The 19779-nt window shown below is 42.1% G+C and overlaps 1 protein-coding gene across 1 annotated transcript in view; it reads right to left on the reverse strand.

The window, feature by feature from the left end:
• Positions 1 to 467: 467 nt before the first annotated feature.
• Positions 468 to 19779, reverse strand: part of LOC120867922 (RING1 and YY1 binding protein) — a 74153-nt gene continuing 54841 nt past the window's right edge. The window contains exons 2-4 of the mRNA XM_040246378.1: positions 5133 to 5309; positions 4937 to 5035; positions 468 to 4467 (exon numbers count right to left, since the gene is read on the reverse strand). Coding sequence (XP_040102312.1) covers positions 4215 to 4467; positions 4937 to 5035; positions 5133 to 5309 — 529 coding nt within the window. The 3' untranslated portion in view covers positions 468 to 4214. The remainder of the gene's footprint in view (positions 4468 to 4936; positions 5036 to 5132; positions 5310 to 19779) is intronic.

Raw genomic sequence — 19779 nt, forward strand, 5'->3', positions numbered from 1 at the left:
TAGAAGTGTCCTAAGTGGTTTCCACATTCTTTGGAAGTGACTACCTCCCTAGCACTGGGCAAAACGCCGGCTCTGCGCAGCTTTTAGGTATGACACTATTTCCGTTACATGAGGGTCATAGTTAACCTACCTGCAGTTGGCCAGAAATGGGTTCTTTCCAGGGTTCTTCAGTCAGGCACTGAATTAGCCAGTTACCCACCATCTTCACTTCTTTCATCAAATCATCACTGCCTACCTCAAAGGACTCCTTCAGAGACACTCGTTTGTTTTCTTCCAAAATTCGGGCATTGTTTTGTTCCATTCTATTTTCTGCTGCAGCTCTGAGCCATGTACTGAGATACCCAAATCAACTTCAGCATTTGATAAACTCAAGTTCTCCTGAAATACTACATAAGTGAAAAATCTGAGTACAAAAAGTAACCTCCTACTTGCTAACGTCTACACAGACAAAAATAAAGATTTCAATGTAAATTTTACTATTTTATTTGTGAAAAAACTACAAGCAGAATTCATAAATAGACATTTCTATTTAAAGCAGGAAACGATAAAGTGGCTTCTAATAACATAGTCGTGCACATGCCAGTAACAGGAATATATTAACATCTTTTATTTGCTAGACAAAGAGCAGTGTCCAATATAAATTTCCCCCAAACATTTAAGACCTGTGAATTTCTGACCAGTTCACAAAACCACCGACACTTTAGCATGAAGAAAAAAACAAACCTAACAGACTGTCAGCTCTAAAGACATTACAGAGCAGAAACTTCCAAAAGCGTTATACAAGCTGTCTTTCTGAGCAAATGAAAAATATAGCTCGTATAATACATTAACGAAAATTCACAAGATAAGATTATGTTTTGACATACTTAACAAGCATTCTCTATTTGTCTCCAACAAACAAAGCTAAGGAAATAATGTAACCATCTTTACACAGTAAATTAAGGTTACAAGTCATACACAAGAACAGAACTGCTTGCGCATTAAAAACTGTTCAGCTCCATTGTCATACTCTAAATGTTGGCTCTTAAACCATTTTCGGTTACATACAAGCAAAGGTTATTATATATCAGCAATTAATAAATTTTCAATAATTTAAGATACGGTAGCTTAAAAAAGTAGACTGAGAATGGTCTTGATAAGGCAGGTGAAACATCTTAGTGGAACTAAACTCACAGAAGCTTCTGCCAATGTTTTAAACGTCCAGATTAAAACTGAAAGATTTTGAGTGAAAATATTTTGAGGGTATCAGGATGTCTTTACCTTTTTTTTGCCTTTTTTTGAACTGCATGACTCAAGCAGAGCAGGTTGGATAAGCTCTGTGTGTGCGAGCACACGCATGAGTATTAAAGATCGTGTGGCATTAAAACAAATGGAAACTTGCAAGCATTAACACTGTGCTTTTGTTTTGCTTTTATAACCTGCTTACTGTGCCACTGAATACCAAGTATTTCTGGTCCTCTTTCAATATATATCTTTTATCATCTACACTAGTGTTTTACACGCTGCCTACTAATTGTAGGGTAAACTGCAAAAGCAGGAAGTTACAGGAATTCCATTTCCAGAATACATGCCTGAGGGATGTCATCCATTTCGGAAATTAAAAGTCTAAAGTACCTATCACCTCACTATCATAACACAATACACAACAGCAGCTAAAGGACGGGCCCAAAAACATGATTGCTGAGAGCACTCCAACCATGCGCTGCAGTTTCTACCCAACTGGCAACGCCATCATCTCACCGGTTCTAAAGCAATCCTCCCTTCCTTCACCCCTCCCTATTCTTTATCCTTAAATTTATCACGGAGGCAGAACTGAAAACCAAGACATTGGCAATGAATTAGCAGCCTCTGAGTAGCTGGTTAATCAGCTTTTTCCACTAGTCTAGGGGTCCAATCACTTTACATGAAACTAATTTTGCAAAAGTACACAGTGTTTCTGAACAAAGTGCATACCAACACTTACTGGTTCCAAAAGCAGTGCAACTCACATGAGTTTGGTGGCATTTAAATTTTTTTAAAAAGTTAATTAAAAAACTTAGCAATTCCTTACATCTCTGGAAAATAAATATGGCTGACTAATTTACCCTCCCTGAGACCCTTAATAAAAGGAATATTAAAACTTTAGAAGGAATGTCTTTGCAATACCCCACTAATATTAAAATGTGGATTTAAAATTCATAGTCAAATCACTATGTATTATATATTCTGATGCTTACAGAAAGCATCTGATTTCCTTTGGTTCATTAATAAATACTTTAAAAATGTATTTAAAAAGGTAACTATCGCTTGCATCCCAGATACAAGCAGTATTTTTTAAAAAGAGGGGAAACATTGTCCATGCATTTGAGAATAGGACCACAGCAACAAATGGCACTGCTTTATCATCTATACCTTTGAGAACAGAATTTAAATGATGGTACATCAGTGACTACAGAATAGTTTTAATGTAAACGTGAAAGGAGCCTTTCCTGTTGGCTACTCAAATCAAGCTGTTAATTTTTTTCTTTACTCGTTGCCTCCATACACAGAAGTTACTTCTATTCTTAAGCAAACCAGGTTTTTCACACCAAAATGCGGCGTTTCATCACTAATCTGCTGCCCTCCCAGGTCGAATAAAGGAAGGTGACATCAAGTTCCCATGCTTGAAATGACTCTCAAGTCTACAAACTGAGAATATGAATGTAAGAGTCAGACAGAAGAGAGATCCTAAATCCAAACAAAGCAAAACAACATTTTTTTTTTTAATGAGGAGGGGTGGGTTCATATTAGTGGTCTTTTACACGTTTTTTATTTTTGCAAGGCATCTAAAAAAAAAAAAGAGTGAAAAGAATCTTTTTAAAAAAGAGTTTACTCAAGCTGTCTTTGTGTTGAGGAAGTAAAAGCTCACAGAAGTAGCTTTCCCTGCAACTCTAGCTGCCAGCCCCTCAACCATTTCTTCACCTTTTGCATTCCTTCCCACAGCAGGGAACCGAGACACATCATGGAACTGAAAAGCTTCATGTCAGGACTGGGGACTGGATGTGTTGGTTGATAACCTCTGTTCAGTCAAACAACAAGACTAGACTTAAAGAAAGGAATTCTCACTGAATGGTAAGGGAAACAAGGGGCTGTGAGGCAAATAAAGTTCGATTAAACAAAACACCATGTGCAAAGTGGAAACAGGGATTTGTTTCTTGTATGGACCAAAAGTACAAGTTAGACAGTTTGAATCCTAAAACTGAGAGACAATTTATCGATTTACCTCAGACATGAGTAGAGGTCTGGAATATGGATGGAATTCGAGTTACAGAATACCATATTTTCATGAGTGCTTATGTAAGAAGAGCAAAGTGAACATGTAACCGTAATTTACATGAATACTTGGCATTCTGGAGCTAGTTTAGTTACTTTCGAATGATCAAAGCCCTCCCAACTAAACCACTTGTGATTTGTCAGTCTTTCCACCATAAATGCAGGCTATCTGGAGCAGTCTTTAAATTTGAGATCACATTGTTTAAAAAATATATATTTTCATATCATCCAGTACTCTTTAGATAGATGAGAGTCAAGTTCCCACGTGGGTTGGAACGTACTTCATGTAAGACTGATTTTAATTTAATTTCAGCACTTTCATAGAAGGGACTGTCCCAGATCTGTAACTGTTCAATGTTGTATTCACTTCACAGTGTATCAAGCACCAGCGTTGCCATGGATTGGTTTCAAATAACCTTTTATATATAATTTTATATTTATATATATATAGTTATATCAAAACTGATAGTACATAGTATAACTGGAAGAAAGAACTAAACTTAAAAGGATATGCTGAAAGGATGGAGTCTGTGAACACAATAAATAAAAGCGCCCTCCCCCTCCCACCCTGCCCTCCCCCAACAAAACGAAAACAAAAAACCAGTTGTAATGTACATGGAAAATTGTGCACAGCAGATTTTTTTTTTTTTTTATAAAAAGTAGATTCAGGAGCACATCCAATTATAAATGATTGTTAGGAAAATCATATAAAACAATGGAATACATAAAAGTGTCAAGAGTAATCGTCAGGGTGCGAAATTCCTTGGTGGCCAGATGCCCATGGCAAGCAGAAATTATCCTGGCAGCATCACTAAGAGGTCGATGTCCACAGAAGATTTTCCAGGGGGTGCAAGCGGCATGGGCAGGTGGAGGATGTGAATTTCATACCCTGATTCATAGTTTTCACAATTCCATGTGCAACTTCAGAAAGATTCATCATTTACTGCTGACATGTCGCCCTTTGGCGTGGAGGAACGGGAGGAACCCTTGTCTGTGCTCTCTGACCCCGAGCTGCTCTGGTTCTGCTGTTCTGACCCTGCACTGGAGGTCACTGTGGATGAGGATGTCGAGGAGGAGCGAGTCTTTTCCTTAAAGTCTGTGATAATGACGGTGACGTTGCCCACAGTTACTGCCAACTGCTGTGCGGTGCTTCTGTCCACGTTTTTCAGCCGGGGCCTGAAAGCAACACCACAGGGGAAGAGCCTGTTAAATCAGGTATGGATGCAAAGGACTTTGGCTCCAATGTTACACACTCACACTGCATGACACTGTGGCAATAAATCTCTCTCTCTCTCACGCACACACACTTCATGACACCATGGCAATGAATCTAAACCGCCAGCACGGATACCAATGCTTACTACCAGATCTGCTGAAAAGCTTAGCAAGAATGGAAACCATGGTCAGTTAGCAAAGCTTTGGACCACTGCAAAATTAAAATCAATTTATCTTTCTCCTATTTTGGTCTCAGTGATTAAAAAAATAGCTCATATATATGTGCATGTATTTTGAAAGTTAATAGTCCCACCCCAGCTCTTCATCCCACCCCTTAGCCTATAAGCCCACAGGCACAAAACCACCCTCGACTCTTGATTATGAGCAGCTGAATCTGGGCAGTGATGTATTTCAGTCTAGTTTCAAATACCTTGAAGTGTGATTCGTTTCACTGGTCTTTGTTGTAGCATTTGCAGACTGTATACTGTTCACTTCGCTAGGAGGATCTTTCAGAATATCAGACTTTGGTCTAAATTGGGAGACAGAAAAAGAGCATTTAAAAGTTATCTTTGATTTGCCTGCAAAATAACACAGTACTGTACTGACTGAGTCACTCAAGAACTTACTTTGTTTTCTTGTTGGTATTTTTCTTGGTAACACTAGGACTAATTTCTTTATCTTTCTCAGGTTTCTCTTTGTCTTGTTTCTCAACTTTCTCCTTCTTCTCCTTTTTAGGGGGTGGTGGAGTGGCGTACTGTTGGGCCACTTGCTGTGCCACCAGCTGAGAATTGATCCGAGGTTTTCTACAACATTCAAGAAAAGATGCCTCATTATTTGCTTTATAAATATTTCTTTGATTTTAAAATTTTGGTCTCATAATGTATTTTATTACTGGTATTTGGCAATTCAAAACTAAATTATATGGTATTATTTCTACATTATTATTTCTAGGTAGTATGGTTAAGTTCATGAAACTTTTCCTCTTTCAAATCCACTCTCTGTATACCTTTAATGACATAGACACATGTGCTCAAACAAATACACACATCCCTGTGCAGTCAAGACTTTCAGCCAATACCACATGATTGCTTCTAAGAGTGCTGAGAACACCACTTCTTTTAGTTGTCAAGATTATACTGACTGACAGCTTTCAAATACTGCTGCTGCAGAGGGTTAATCTCATTTTATTAAATGGACACTGGTAATCCCTTGAAAAGGGAATGAAATTAGAAGTGTGACATTCATTCCTCCATCTAATTATTCCGGCTTGGTCTGGTCCCCTGTAGTTCTGTGACTGGCACCACCACCAACACAGAGCAACAGAAGGCAACTGTGGTCATACAAGCTCCCAAGGGGTGAACACCGAAAATCACTATTGAAAAAAAAACCTTAGAAAAGTGATCCATTCATTGTGCCATCAACCATTATGTGTGCGCCAGTCTCCAACTGACACTGGTTTTTAGCACTACTGTTTACAAAGTCTAAAGGAGGCCAAATGTCTCTCACAATGCATGACCATTCAGACCCAAGTGGCAAAGGGAGAAAGGAAAGCTTAGCGCACAGTATTAATTTTCAAAGACATTAGCATCTAGATTGACATTTACAATGTAATAAACTCTCTAAGTATAACGTGCGAAGGTGAAAGTCACTCAGTCATGTCCGACTCTTTGTGACCCCATGGACTACACAGTCCATGGAATTCTCCAAGCCAGAATACCGGAGTGGGTAGCCTTTCACTTCTCCAGGGGATCTTCCCAACCCAGGATAGAACCCAGGTCTCCCACTTTGCAGGCAGATTCTTTATAACAGCTGAGCCACAAGGGAAGCCCAAGGTAGGACGCATGTATTTAAATTAGGGTCACTAATGAGGTGAAGCAACTGCCAGCCACCATGTAACAACCCCCCTCAGTCCCTATATCCCACTCTACTCTCCACAATGAGGCACTGGCCAAAGAAAAGTGACTGGACAGATGAGCTCTGGCTCATCCATGAAAGAGCCAGTGGTAGAGGAATGGAAATGGAAGGAAAAAATCCAAAACAAACCTAGGAAAAACAAGTTTCTTTTAAAAATAATCATGCCATAAAAAAAAAAAAAAAACTGCTAGAACAGGACACACTGTCTGAAATACCTCTTGGGAGAGGGTGTGATGTGGCTAAGAAGAAATACAGGATGAAGAGGGGACAGCCACCTACTCCACAACTTCATCAAGGCCCCTGCTAGGGGAAGTCCCTGGCTTTTGTCTGAGCGTCTCGGTGCTGGTTCCACGGTCGTGTGGCTTTGCAGGAAACTGATGAACAAAGCATCAATCCCAGGGCAAGTCTCCTATGGTCTCCAGCAAACAGGCCTTGGCAATGGATGGCACACAATGAAAGCCAGTCACAGGCACAGTCACCTCAGGCTGGACCACAACCACAAACAGCCTCACCTGCCGCTGAGCAGGGACTCAAACACAGATGTGTAGTGCAGGGGGCAAAAGGAGGAGGTGCTTAAGCTAAGGCCCTGCCCTTTCCTGTGAAAGGGAACTTTCCTTTTTCATAGGTTTGCTTCCTTGGTGGCTCAGACAGTAAAGACTCTGCAATGCAGGAGACCCAGGTTCGAGCCCTGGTTAGGAAGATCCTCTGGAGAAGGGGATGGCAATCCACTTCACTATTCTTGCCTGGGAAATCCCATGGACAGAGGAGCCTGGTGGGCTACTCCAATCCACAGGGTCGCAAAGTCAGACACTTACTTAACAAAGGCAGCAGCAGCCTATTCTACTCCTTCAAAGTGGAAGTGTATCTGTTAATACTTAAGAGAGAAGATAATCACCACTACAAGTCATTTCACAAGTACTCACCAGGGACACAAACAGATCAGATCAGTTGTCTACAGGGATTACCAGGCAGCTTAAATCAGAGTAAAAAAACAAAACAGAACTGTCTTACACTAACCAACACTCAAGATGAAATAACTTAATCAGAGTTTAACCAACTAACTATATAACAAAAAGCTACCTTGATGGAGAATTTCAATTAAGCTCGTATGTATACTTCACGACACAGAATGATGAGAGGACAGTGGGACAGCAGTCCAAGACCACCTTCAACAGACACTCAATGGCACACCAAACCCTTGCCCCAAAGAACCCCTAGGCTCGCCCACCAGGCCTGCCCAATTTTCAGTTATGAGGGGCCTGTCTCACTCCAGGCACATCCTATGACGTTCTGCAAGGCTACTTACCACACCACTATGTAACTATCAATCAAGTGCACACTCCTGAATGGCACGACTGCCCCTGAATCATCTTTGTCACTACATCATTCAGCACGGTACCAGGAACCCAATAGAATTACCTCCTGGTTGAATGAAGAATAAACAAACACTGCAGAGAAAGACAGAGTAAGATAAGGACTGAGAAAAAAAACCCAAGCTCTGGTGATCAGGAGGTCACTGCTGACTTTTAGGAGAGCAAGCCACATGAGACTGGGATTGCAAAAATGAAAGGATGACAGGGTGTCAGAGGAATAACCTAGAGGTGGCCAACAGAGTTTTTTTGGAGAAATGTCACGGTGAGGTAAAGATGGTCCTGCCACTACAGGGAGGGGTCAGCATGGTTGGAGGAGATTTCCATAGGAAAGGGAGGCTAAAGTCACATATACTGTAGAGGGAGAAAGATGGAAGGCAGACAAGACAGCAATGTCAGCCATGGGGCAAAGAAGAGAAAGCACGTAATCAAGCAAAGCACTGGCAGAGGCACAGTCTTCTGAGACAGGGGAGGGATGCTAGGTACTGGGGGTTATGGACAGAATATGGAAATGAGAAATCAGAGAAGAGATCCTGAAACCATGGACATCAGAAATGGTGCCTAGGTTGGTAAGCAGCTGGAACTGCCAGAACAGAGAGCTAGGAATAGGCAGAGATGAAAGGAAGTCACCCTTGTCTCACAAACAGCCCTTTACACCAGGTGCCTGGTGCAACTGAGAGCAGCTCACCAGCACCTGGACATGCTGCTCCACGACGGAGCCCTGGGGGCTGCTCCCGGAGGCTCACCCAGGCCAAAGACACAGCGTGCACAGGCAGCAGGCCCGGGGCCAGTCTCGCGCTCCTCCCATGGATGACCACGCTCTAACACAGCAGCAAGCAACCCCTCAGAATGCTGCAGCGCGTGTGCCACAATCGGTACCCAACGGACACAACCTACATGCGCGCGCACACGCAAAACCATAAGGATGTCCTCCCATGCTCCTAAGGAAATGAATGTCTCACCAGAATGGTGAAATAAATGTTCCTCCCCTCTAATGTGTAACCAAACTGAAACTTCACAAATGAAAAGGACCCAAGGCTAACTTGGAGAAGGCAATGGCACCCCACTCCAGTACGCCTGCCTGGAAAATCCCATGGACAGAGAAGCCTGGTAGGCTGCAGTCCATGGGGTCGCGAAGGGTCGGACACAACTGAGCAACTTCACTTTCACCTTTCACTTTCAAGCACTGGAGAAGGGAATGGCAACCCACTCCAGTGTTCTTGCCTGGAGAATCCCAGGGACGGGGGAGCCTGGTGGGCTGCTCTCTATGGGGTCACACAGAGTCGGACACAACTGAAGCAACATAGCAGCAGCAGCAAGGCTAACTGAGATCAGATTACCAAGAAATATGGCGTGTCTGCTAAAGGCACCTGTGTTGTTTCAGAAGTACATTTTCAATGTCCTCAGGCAACAACCCAGTAACTCTTCCATCACCACTTGCTCCTTGCCCACAAAAAACCCTCATCAACAAGTTGACAATCATCATTTTAATTATTAGAGCAGTTTTTTGAAACTAGTTCCCCCAATAAATTCCACAGTGTTTCTCGGATCAGGGAACGTGGTGAGGTAGGAAAATGCATCTAATTCATTTTGAAATGGTGCAGTGTTACTGAACAAAATGTGTAACTTTTGAAGATGAAGAAACAAGAAGGGGTCATCAGTGGGAGGCCCTCCAAAGCTGCCACCCTGCCAGATCTGCCCTGGCAGTTCCTGCCATCCATCCCTGCATTTCTTGGCCAGCACGCTCCAATGGCATGAGGGTTGGAGATGTGCCAGCTCCACTAAGAGCCACCTGCACCCCATTCCCACCCTGCCGGGCTCTCCCGGTTCAACGCTATACACTGCCTGTGAAGCAGCAGGGGCAGAGCCACCTCCCAGCCATCCCAGGCCAAGCCCGCTGTGAATCCAGAGTCAGTGCAGCGTCCTCTAGGTCAGGAAGATCAAGACCCTGTCTAAGGCTTACAGTAAAGGGCTGAACTGGGGTTTTCAACACAGACCCAACTGAACCATCATCCAAAAAATCCTCTTACGAAAATAACTTCACAACATCCCTCCTTCCACCACCCGTGTTGTGTGTGCACACGCGCGTGTGTGGGGTGGGGTCGGTGGGGAGGGGGCACAGGGTGCTAGGAATGAAAGACCAGGTTAATCCAGGCTATGATTTCGACAGACACCTGCGCAAGAATTCCAGCACACTTGATAACCCCACTGTCCTCACTGGAGCAAGCGGAGGACTACTTGGTTATCCTTAAGGGAAAAGGGCAGGGGAAGAGAAGCTGGTGAGAATGTTTTCCAATGTCTACGGAACATTTCCCATAAGGAATGAACCCTTATCACGGTATTTAATACTGCTGATCAGTGAGAAATAGTTACTTCTCACAGATTTACACTGCCCAATGCAGTCTTAAATGTTACACAACACACCGTAAATAGCTTGTTTAATGGGCATGTTGTAGGGAAGTCAGTTCTTCAATATGGAGCTGAGAGTCTGGATTCTCCACAATTACCTAAGTTTCCCAAGAAACAAATCTTAAATGAGCAATCAACAGCCTTCACAGTATAGGGGAACCTCAGGTCAGTGAACGGGGTTTACTGCTTTTAGTGTCTAAGCCTCGAAGTCCATCAGCTAAAAGTAATAAAACAAACAACAAAAATGCTACACAGCCTGACCAGGAATGCTAAAATATAACAGGGGGCCTGGCTTCCTTTTAGGTACATTTAGCAAGCCTATCTTAGTCTTCAACACTATATTCTGTCAATAACAAAATTTTTAGTTTTCTCAAAAATTTTGGGTTTATTGTTTTTATAATAGTTTACAAAAGAAAATCTGCTGTGACATTTCAAATAGACATCATCAAGAAATCTTGTCTATTTGAGCCCACATGAACACAAATGAGAGCATAAAACAAACAGAAAACCCAAGCCATCTTCCTGGATTGCTTACATGAGTGTACTCATGGCACTTTTGGGGAACATGGGCAAACCTTCACAGCCCTTTCCTTTTCCACTGTGTGCTTGGGGAATCAGATCACTTTTGTGCCTTTCTGTATCTCAGCTCCCACAACTAGAGAAAAGAGACAACTACTTCTGCAGTAACACATGGTTTCTTTTGTTTCATGATGGCCAGCTCTTCCTAAACTATCACTTGTGTTCTGGCTCACCTACGGAACTCTATTTTCAACTAAAATACCTCAAAGGCTCTGGACTCAGACAATCAAATTATTCACTAAAAAAAAAAAAGAAACAAAAAAACTACTCTGCAACTTAGAAAATGTCTCCTCCAAGGTAACTTGCATTGCCCTTAAGTTCTCTGAACATCGCCTTTACACTCTTGGCCCAGCCAACCCCTTCCTTGCCTTGGCAATCTGTTAGTTGAAGAATTAGCAATTTCAAGATCTAACTACTCTGAAAATGCCTGTCCATTTAGCTCACACTATTAGGAAAGCTGACAATTCTTTATGACAGATCACATCATGACTCTTTAATTAAAAGGGGACTTCTCCATACGACCCATTTTCCTGTCCCTACACTCAAGAGTCTACACATATGCACTGAACTAACTAGGATGCATTCCTCCCGCTCAATAATGGCTGAATTTTTCTATTACTGATGCCCCACAATACATACATGAGCACACACACACACACCAGCTGGGAACAAAGCAAAGTACTCCGCATATCTATTTCCGACTACAACATTTTGAAAATGAAATGGGAATAGTAAATGTAACCTCAAGGAACTGGGTGGGCCAAATGCGTAAAAATAAGTCCGGACTTGTCTGCATACAATATGTATTCCAAGTTAAAGCAATCAAATAGCAAACGTATTTGTGGGATACAATCCATTTTTACATGGGCTAATGCCTGTATTTACCTTTTAAGGCGATTTAAGATTCATAGTTTGTCTGTCCCAACATTGTCAACCACACACTAATGGCTCCTGGCTTTCGCAGCAAAACAGAAAAGAGGTCCTACAAGAACAACTTGTTTTCTGTCCATTTCACCCGCCCACTCCTGATCCATTATATTTTAAAGACCAAAGACAAAGCAGAGGAGAAATGCTGTGAGCAGAACACAGAAGTCAGGATTCTGGCTCCAACATCAATGACCACAAAATCTTAAACGGGAATACAAGACTTCTTGTAAAATCTAACATGCACAGATAAAACAAATTTGAAGTAATCAGACTACTTTAGGCCTCCTTCCCCTTTACCTATCCTTCTTTAAAAAACAAAACAAAACAAAAAAAACCCCACCAAAATCCAACAACAGCTAACTACTGCTTATCTGCAACAATGCTAACAGGTCTGTTACACAATCACTAGTATTCTGAGTTAAAAAAAGAGAAAGAGGATTTACAACCAGACCAAGGACTATTATTCTGGTAGTCTTTCAGGTGTACCAAATTAGGCTGAGAGTTTTTAAATACAGGGTTTTAATCTCATAAAAATTTCATACATTTTTGTATTTGATGCACTGCTAGAGTACAGTTATTACTAAGAATCACCCATGTGAGGCAATCTAGCCCAATGAAGAAAAACAGATGAGAAAATATGGCAGATGATCTAGTTTAGTAAATTCCAAGCGAGTTTCTATGTAAGCACGTTCTTTGTCACTATTTTAAAGGATTGATTATCTTGACAGAAAATAGACAAATAAATACACATCTGTTCAGTTATGGAAAGATGAAACCACACAGTACTCCAACCAAATTCTCCCTTGATGGAAGAAACATCAGACGTTGTTATACAGTTGTTACTCCCAGTGACTAGGGTGCCATTTCAGCTTGTTGGTTTAGGCCCAGGTCATTATGGAGAAGGAAATGGCAATCCACTCCAGCACTCTTACCTGGAAAATCCCATGGACGGAGGAGCCTGATAGGCTACAGTTCACGGGGTCACAAAGAGTCAGACACGACTGAGCGACTTCACTTCACTTCACTTCATTATTACTCAGACCTAGCTGGCTTGTTTTGGAAAGAGGGATACTCTTGGCCTTCCCTAGAGTTGCTCTCGGCACAGAGGCAGGCTACTCCACAAAGCAGTACGGAACGTTTGTGACCCTGGGACCTTCACTGCTAGGAGCATACACTGCATGGCATTATTAAATTCTCTCTGCTCCCGAAATAGTATCTCTTCTTGCTGTTCTTTTCTCTCCTAAAGAGTTCTTCCCCTCTCTCAAGAAAATACTCGTCTTCATTCCAGTTGAGCTATTTCAAATCCTGATAGATGATGCTGTGAAAGTGCTGCACTCAATATGCCAGCAAATTTGGAAAACTCAGCAGTGGCCACAGGACTGGAAAAGGTCCGTTTTCATTCCAATCCCAAAGAAAGGCAATGCCAAAGAATGCTCAAACTACCACACAATTGCACTCATCTCACACGCTAGTAAAGTAATGCTCAAAATTCTCCAAGCCAGACTTCAGCAATACATGAACCGTGAACTCCCTGATGTTCAAGCTGGTTTTCGAAAAGGCAGAGGAACCAGAGATCAAATTGCCAACATCCACTGGATCATCGAAAAAGCAAGAGAGTTCCAGAAAAACATCTATTTCTGCTTTGCTGACTATGTGGATCACAATAAACTGTGGAAAATTCTTCGAGAGATGGGAATACAAGACCACTTGACCTGCCTCTTGAGAAACCTATATGCAGGTCAGGAAGCAACACTTAGACCTGGACATGAAACAACAGACTGGTTCCAAATAGGAAAAGGAGTACGTCAAGGCTCTATATTGTCACCCTGCTTCTTTAACTTATATGCAGAGTACATCATGAGAAACGCTGGGCTGGAAGAAGCACAAGCTGGAATCAAGATTGCCAGGAGAAATATCAATAACCTCAGATATGCAGATGACACCACCCTTATGGCAGAAAGTGAAGAGGAACTAAAAAGCCTCTTGATGAAAATGAAAGAGGAGAGTGAAAAAGTTGGCTTAAAGCTCAACATTCAGAAAACTAAGATCATGGCATTGGGTCCCATCACTTCATGGAAAATAGATGGGGAACCAGTGGAAACAGTGTCAGGCTTTATTTTGGGGGGCTCCAAAACCACTGCAGATGATGACTGCAGCCATGAAATTAAAAGACGCTTACTCCTTGGCAAGAAAGTTATGACCAACCTAGATAGCATACTCAAAAGCAGAGACATTACTTTGCCAACAAATGTCCATCTAGTCAAGGCTATGGTTTTTCCAGTGGTCATGTATGGATGTGAGAGTTGGACTGTGAAGAAAGCTGAGCGCTGAAGAATTGATGCTTCTGAAGAATTGATGTGGTGTTGGAGAAGACTCTTGAGAGTCCCTTGGACTGCAAGGAGATCCAACCAGTCCATTCTAAAGGACATCAGCCCTGGGTGTTCTTTGGAAGGAATGATGCTAAAGCTGAAACTCCAGTACTTTGGCCTCCTCATGCGAAGAGCTGACTCATTGGAAAAGACTCTGATGCTGGGAGGGATTGGGGGCAGGAGGAGAAGGGGACGACCAAGGATGAGATGGCTGGATGGCATCACCAACTCAATGGATGTAAGTCTGAGTGAACTCCGGAAGTTGGTGATGGACAGGGAGGCCTGGCGTGCTTCAATTCATGGGGTCACAAAGAGTCAGACATGACTGAGCGACTGAACTGAACTGAACATGAAGTTTCTCAAATCCTCTGGCTTATCTTCTAGAATGAGCCATTGGAGGGCCTTAAGCGGTCCGAGTTCTTCTCCTTGACTCAGGAGAACCACTCTGCTCTGCATAAGGAAACAAAAATTTCCCCTTCAAACTGGACTCCAACTATCAGGTTACAAAAAAAAAAAAAATCAAGCCATTCCTTTTATCTCACCAACTTCTCCATCCTCGCTTTCACAGATGATAGGCAGAGTGCAGACTTTTGAGTTAGGACAGGCTCTGGACTTTATCCAGACTCTGCTATTGAGCCTGGGTAAATTCTCTAACTGGGAATCGGGCTACACCTAACTTAACAGGGCTTAAGTCAAGATTAAAGGAGGTCAAGTTCACTTAGCTCTTGTCATAGTTCACGTACACAGAACATGTAGACATTCTTACAAAATACTGATTGTTGTTCAGTTGCTGGGTTGTGTCCGACTCTTTGTGACCCCATGGACTAAAGCATGCCAGGCTTCCCTGTCCTTCATCATCTCCTCATCTCCTGGAGTTTGCTCAAACTCATGTCCATTGAGTTGGTGATGCCATCCAACCATTTCATCCTCTGTTGTTCCCTTCTCTTCCTGCCTTCAATCTTTCCCATCATCTGAGTATTTCCCAATGAGCTGGCTCTTTGCATCAAGTGGCCAAAGTATTGGAGTTTCAGCTTTAGCATCTGTCCTCCCAATGAGTATTCAGGGTTGATTTTCTTCAAGATTGACTGGCTTGATCTCCTTGCTGTCCTAGGAACTCTCAAAATCTTCTCCAGCACCACAGTTCAAAGGCATCAATTCTTCGGCACTCAGCCTTCTTTACTGTCCAGCTCTCACATCTGTGCATGACTACTGGAGAAAAACCATAGCTTTGACTATACCAACCTTTGTCGACAAAGTGATATCTCTGCTTTTTAATATGCTGTCTAGGTTGGTCACAGCTTTTCTTCCAAAGAGCAAGCGACTTGAAATTCATGGCCGCAGTCACCATCTGCAGTGATTTTGGAGCCCAAACAGTCTGTCACTGTTTTCACTTTTTCCCCATCTATTTGCCATGAGGTGATGCGACTGGGTACCATGATCTTCATTTTTTGAATGTTGGGATTTAAGCTAGCTTTTTCACTCTCCTCTTTCACCTTCATCAAGAGGCTCCTTAATTCCTCTCTGCTTTCTGCCATAAGGGTGGTGTCACCTGCATATCTGAGGTTACTGATATTTCTCCTGGCAGTCTTGATTCCAGCTTGTGCTTCCTCCAGCCTGGCATTCTGCACGATGTTGTCTGCATGTAAGTTAAAGAATACGCAGCCTTGCTGTGCTCCTTTCCCGATCTGGAGCCAGCCCATTGCTCTACATCTGGTTCTCACTGTCGCTTCTTCACTTGCACACAGGTTTTGCAGGAGACAGATAAGGTGTTCTGGTATTCCCAGCTCTTTAAGAATTTCCCCCAGTTTGAGAAGACTCTTGAGAGTCCCTTGGACTGCAAGGAGATCCAACCAGTCCATTCTGAAGGAGATCAGCCCTGGGTGTTTTTTGGAAGAAATGATGCTAAAGCTGAAGCTCCAGTACTTTGGCCACCTCATGCGAAGAGTTGACTCACTGGAAGACTCTGATGCTGGGAGGGACTGGGGGCAGGAGGAGAAGGGGATGAGAGAGGATGAGATGGCTGGATGGCATCACGGACTCGATGGACGTGAGTCTGAGTGAACTCTGGGAGTTGGTGATGGACAGGGAGGCCTGGCGTGCTGCGATTCATGGGGTCGCAAAGAGTCGGACACGACTGAGTGACTGAACTGAACTGAACACATCAAAGGCTTTACTGTAGTCAGTGAAGCAGAAGATGTTTTTCTGAAATTCTCTAGTATCCAAAATATTGATAAATCACCTTAAAAGTAATAGATACATTTCGAAGTACTATCTCCCCAGCTGGAGTTGCATCTACCACCCTTGCTCAGCTGTGAGGCCAAGGGAAAGAGATACAAGTGAAAGAAGCTGGTAAGCCTTGCTCCAAGGTAATGGTTCTAGCAACAGACATCCTTCATGTAGCTGTCCCTAAGTTAACCACACTGTCTGGCAGCAACAGCAGAACTAAGGATCCTCACTGACTTAGCTGTCAGTTTTTCTGCATTATTTCAGACAGAATTTGGGTTTTGCAGACGTGTGTGCACGTGCTTAATCTCTCAGTCGTGTCCGACTCCTGCAACCCCATAGAGATAGCCTGCCAGGCTCCTCTGTCCATGGGATTCTCCAGGCAAGAATACTGGAGTGGGTTGCCATTTCCTTCTCCAAGGGATCTCCACTACCCAGGAATCAAATTCAGGTCTCATGTATTGCAGGCAGATTCTACTGACTGAGCTACAAGGGAAGCCCCCCAATATACATGGTACTGCACAAATTCACCAGATACAACTTGGCTGGAAACTGGCTCCAAAAGAACTAACATAAGCATCTGTTACAGCAGAAATGTTCTACTTCATATTCAAAATTGTCATTATGAGTACTCAAATGTCTCTTACGCTCTGAAAACACACTTGAGCAACAAACACTGTCTGCATTACTAACTTTTCTGTAACTCAGGAACATATATTCAGAAAGTGGGAGGAGCTACAAGTGGTTACAATTCTTGAGAACAAAATCCCTATTTTATAAACCAACCTGGCAGCAATGGAGAGAGATTCTGGTCCAACTGTTCTCAGGCTGTGATCCAGAGACTCCTGGGGGTATTCAAGACCCCTTGGGGAAGGTCTACAACACCCAAACTGTTTTCCATAATAATCATCTCCATCTTCATTTTCATTTTTCAGCTTAAATGGAAAGTGACATCACCACTCTGAGAGCTAATGTGGCAAATTCTGGTGTTCTAAACATTGCTCAGTTTTATCTGATATAGAAAGTAGCTAGAGGTATTGCCAACAGGAACAAAAGGACTTTTACTTGGGTCCATAACAATTCTAAACAGTGCAAGAGATCCTCTGACTGAAAAACCCTAAGAACTGCACATTTTAAACTTATCAAGCGCAAGAAAAACTTCCAAGAAGGAGGCTTAGAAGTATTTTAACCACAGACTATAAATCTGGCTTACTTCCATTTCCTCACCCAGGTGGTATTTAAAACAACAGAATCTCATCATGGTCCTTCAAACATCTAAAGTAAATGTCCCATAAATATGTTCATTAGATCTCTCACAAAAAGTAAGTCCACTGACAAAGAATGGAATAATTGACATGTACGGAGAAATGCTTCCTAAACTGTTTTCAAAATGGACCTTTTCTGAAGATGGCTAACCGTATTTCTTTTTGACACCTGCCATTCCTTATTTCAATACAAATTTTATTCTATCGTAAAAGACTTCAGTGTTAAGACTGAAAAGGGTCTTTCGCTGGCTGAGCAACCTGAGGCGGTGTAGGAATCATAGGAGTTGCTGGTACTGCGATTACAGGAGTGGTGGATACACACCTCCCCTTGCCTACCTCGCTAAGGAAGAAAGTCCACGTAGGTACCAAATCCTGACTCTCTGGGCAAGCATCTCTGCTTCCTAAAGCCCAACTGGGTAAAGGAGCAGAGAGAAATTTTAACAGTCCCAGCGTTGTCTTTTATCCTGGTTTCATCTTTGGCATTCTGGCTTCTGTTTCCAAATTCATTACACTGATGTCAACTATATGCAGAGGCAGGGCACTATGCATTCTAGGTACAGAAATGTTTATTTTCCAAAGAGTTGGTAAAATATAATGCATTAGATTTCACTGGCCCAGATATCTGTTGAGGGTCCAGTGTGTTTTCTGGACTGGTCCCTGTCACACAAGTTGCATCCCAGGACTTAGCAGGTGAGACACCTTGGGTCTCTCCTCTGCTTTCTGCATTTATTTTGGAATCTAACTCCATGACTTTCGATGAATTACATACTCTCTCCAAACTTCAGTTTCCTCACTGATAAGAGAGATGAGAACAGAGTAAGCAAGCAATCTCTATGGCTCAGATACTTGTATTCAGTATTTAATAAAAACAACTGAACAGAGTAGTTGTTAAGGCACAGGCAAGTCTGCATGAAGTACATTGTACAAACTATACTGCTAGTTTAGTGACTCTGATAATGACCTCTCCCCACCACCCCCTAAAGATAACCAAAATTACCTTGTAAATCATGTCAATGATTTTCAGAGGGATCACAGACACTACAAATCTCTTAGCAAACTGTATCTTCAGAAGCAAGTAAACTTGATGACGAATCAAGTCTTCCTCCAAGAAACTCTATACTAAAGCAATCAATCTGCTCTGCAAATTACTTTACAGCTGTCAGAGATCCCATTTAAAACGCGTTTAACCATTTTGAAATTACAGTTCAAGTCACAAAACTGGGCACTTATAAAGCACACAGAAAAATTAGTAATTCTTCCGAGGGGGGAAAAAGGCTACTTAGATAATATAAAGAAATCAAGGTCTAACAAACTTGCCCTCTTCAAGTCTTGGTTTCCTCACCTGTGAAATTAGAGGGTTGGACTAAATTAACATAATCTTAAGAACTTAAGTCTAATCTTAAAACAAAAACATATGTACTAGAAAATAACAGTTCTAACAAACAGGCTAGTTCATGGTCAAATTATAATGGGCTTCCTAAATCTAAATCGTTGGTAGTCAAAACTTTTTTAAAGCCCGTCGTCACTTTGTAAGGGAGTCGACTGCAGAGCAGTGGTGATTCGCTGGAGCGCTCCTGACTCTCTGCTGTGGGGGCTGTCCTGATGCGTTGTAGACGTTCAGCAGCATCCCTGGCCACTACCCACCACATACCAGTAGCACTTCCACTCCCAAGTTCTGACTGACGTTGCCAAATATTTCCTGAGTGGCAAAATCAGTCCCAGGTCAGAATCACTGGCTTATACAAGAATATAATATAAAGGAATATAAATATTTACAAACAAAGGGAGGCAGCCCAGCAGAAAAACAGCCCTTGGCCCATCAATATTTTATCAAAAGATATCTGTCAAAAACATACATATAATAATATAATTCATCATTCTAATTGCTTGGGATTATAAGAGGGTAGGATTCAGAAAGAAGAATCCTCAGAGCTTTTCATATATTGATACTGTGGGGCTTTTTAAAAATTAAGTTGTAACTATCACTCTTCTCAAATAATTTACAAAAGTTTTATTAGATAAAGTTCTATACTGTATAGCAGCAGGGAAATACACATACCCACCATAAGATAGATCAGTTACAAATGATTAAACATGATGTCTTTGGTAATTCTAAACAGCTATCACACATTTGCTCAGGAACATATCAGTTGCTCAAGATTTTAAGTAACATTATTTTAATATGCAGAGGCTTTTCTAAGGGAAAAACATGAAGTA

This window comes from Oryx dammah, unplaced genomic scaffold, assembly GCF_014754425.2.
Source record: "Oryx dammah isolate SB20612 unplaced genomic scaffold, SCBI_Odam_1.1 HiC_scaffold_9, whole genome shotgun sequence".
Lineage (NCBI taxonomy): Eukaryota > Metazoa > Chordata > Mammalia > Artiodactyla > Bovidae > Oryx > Oryx dammah.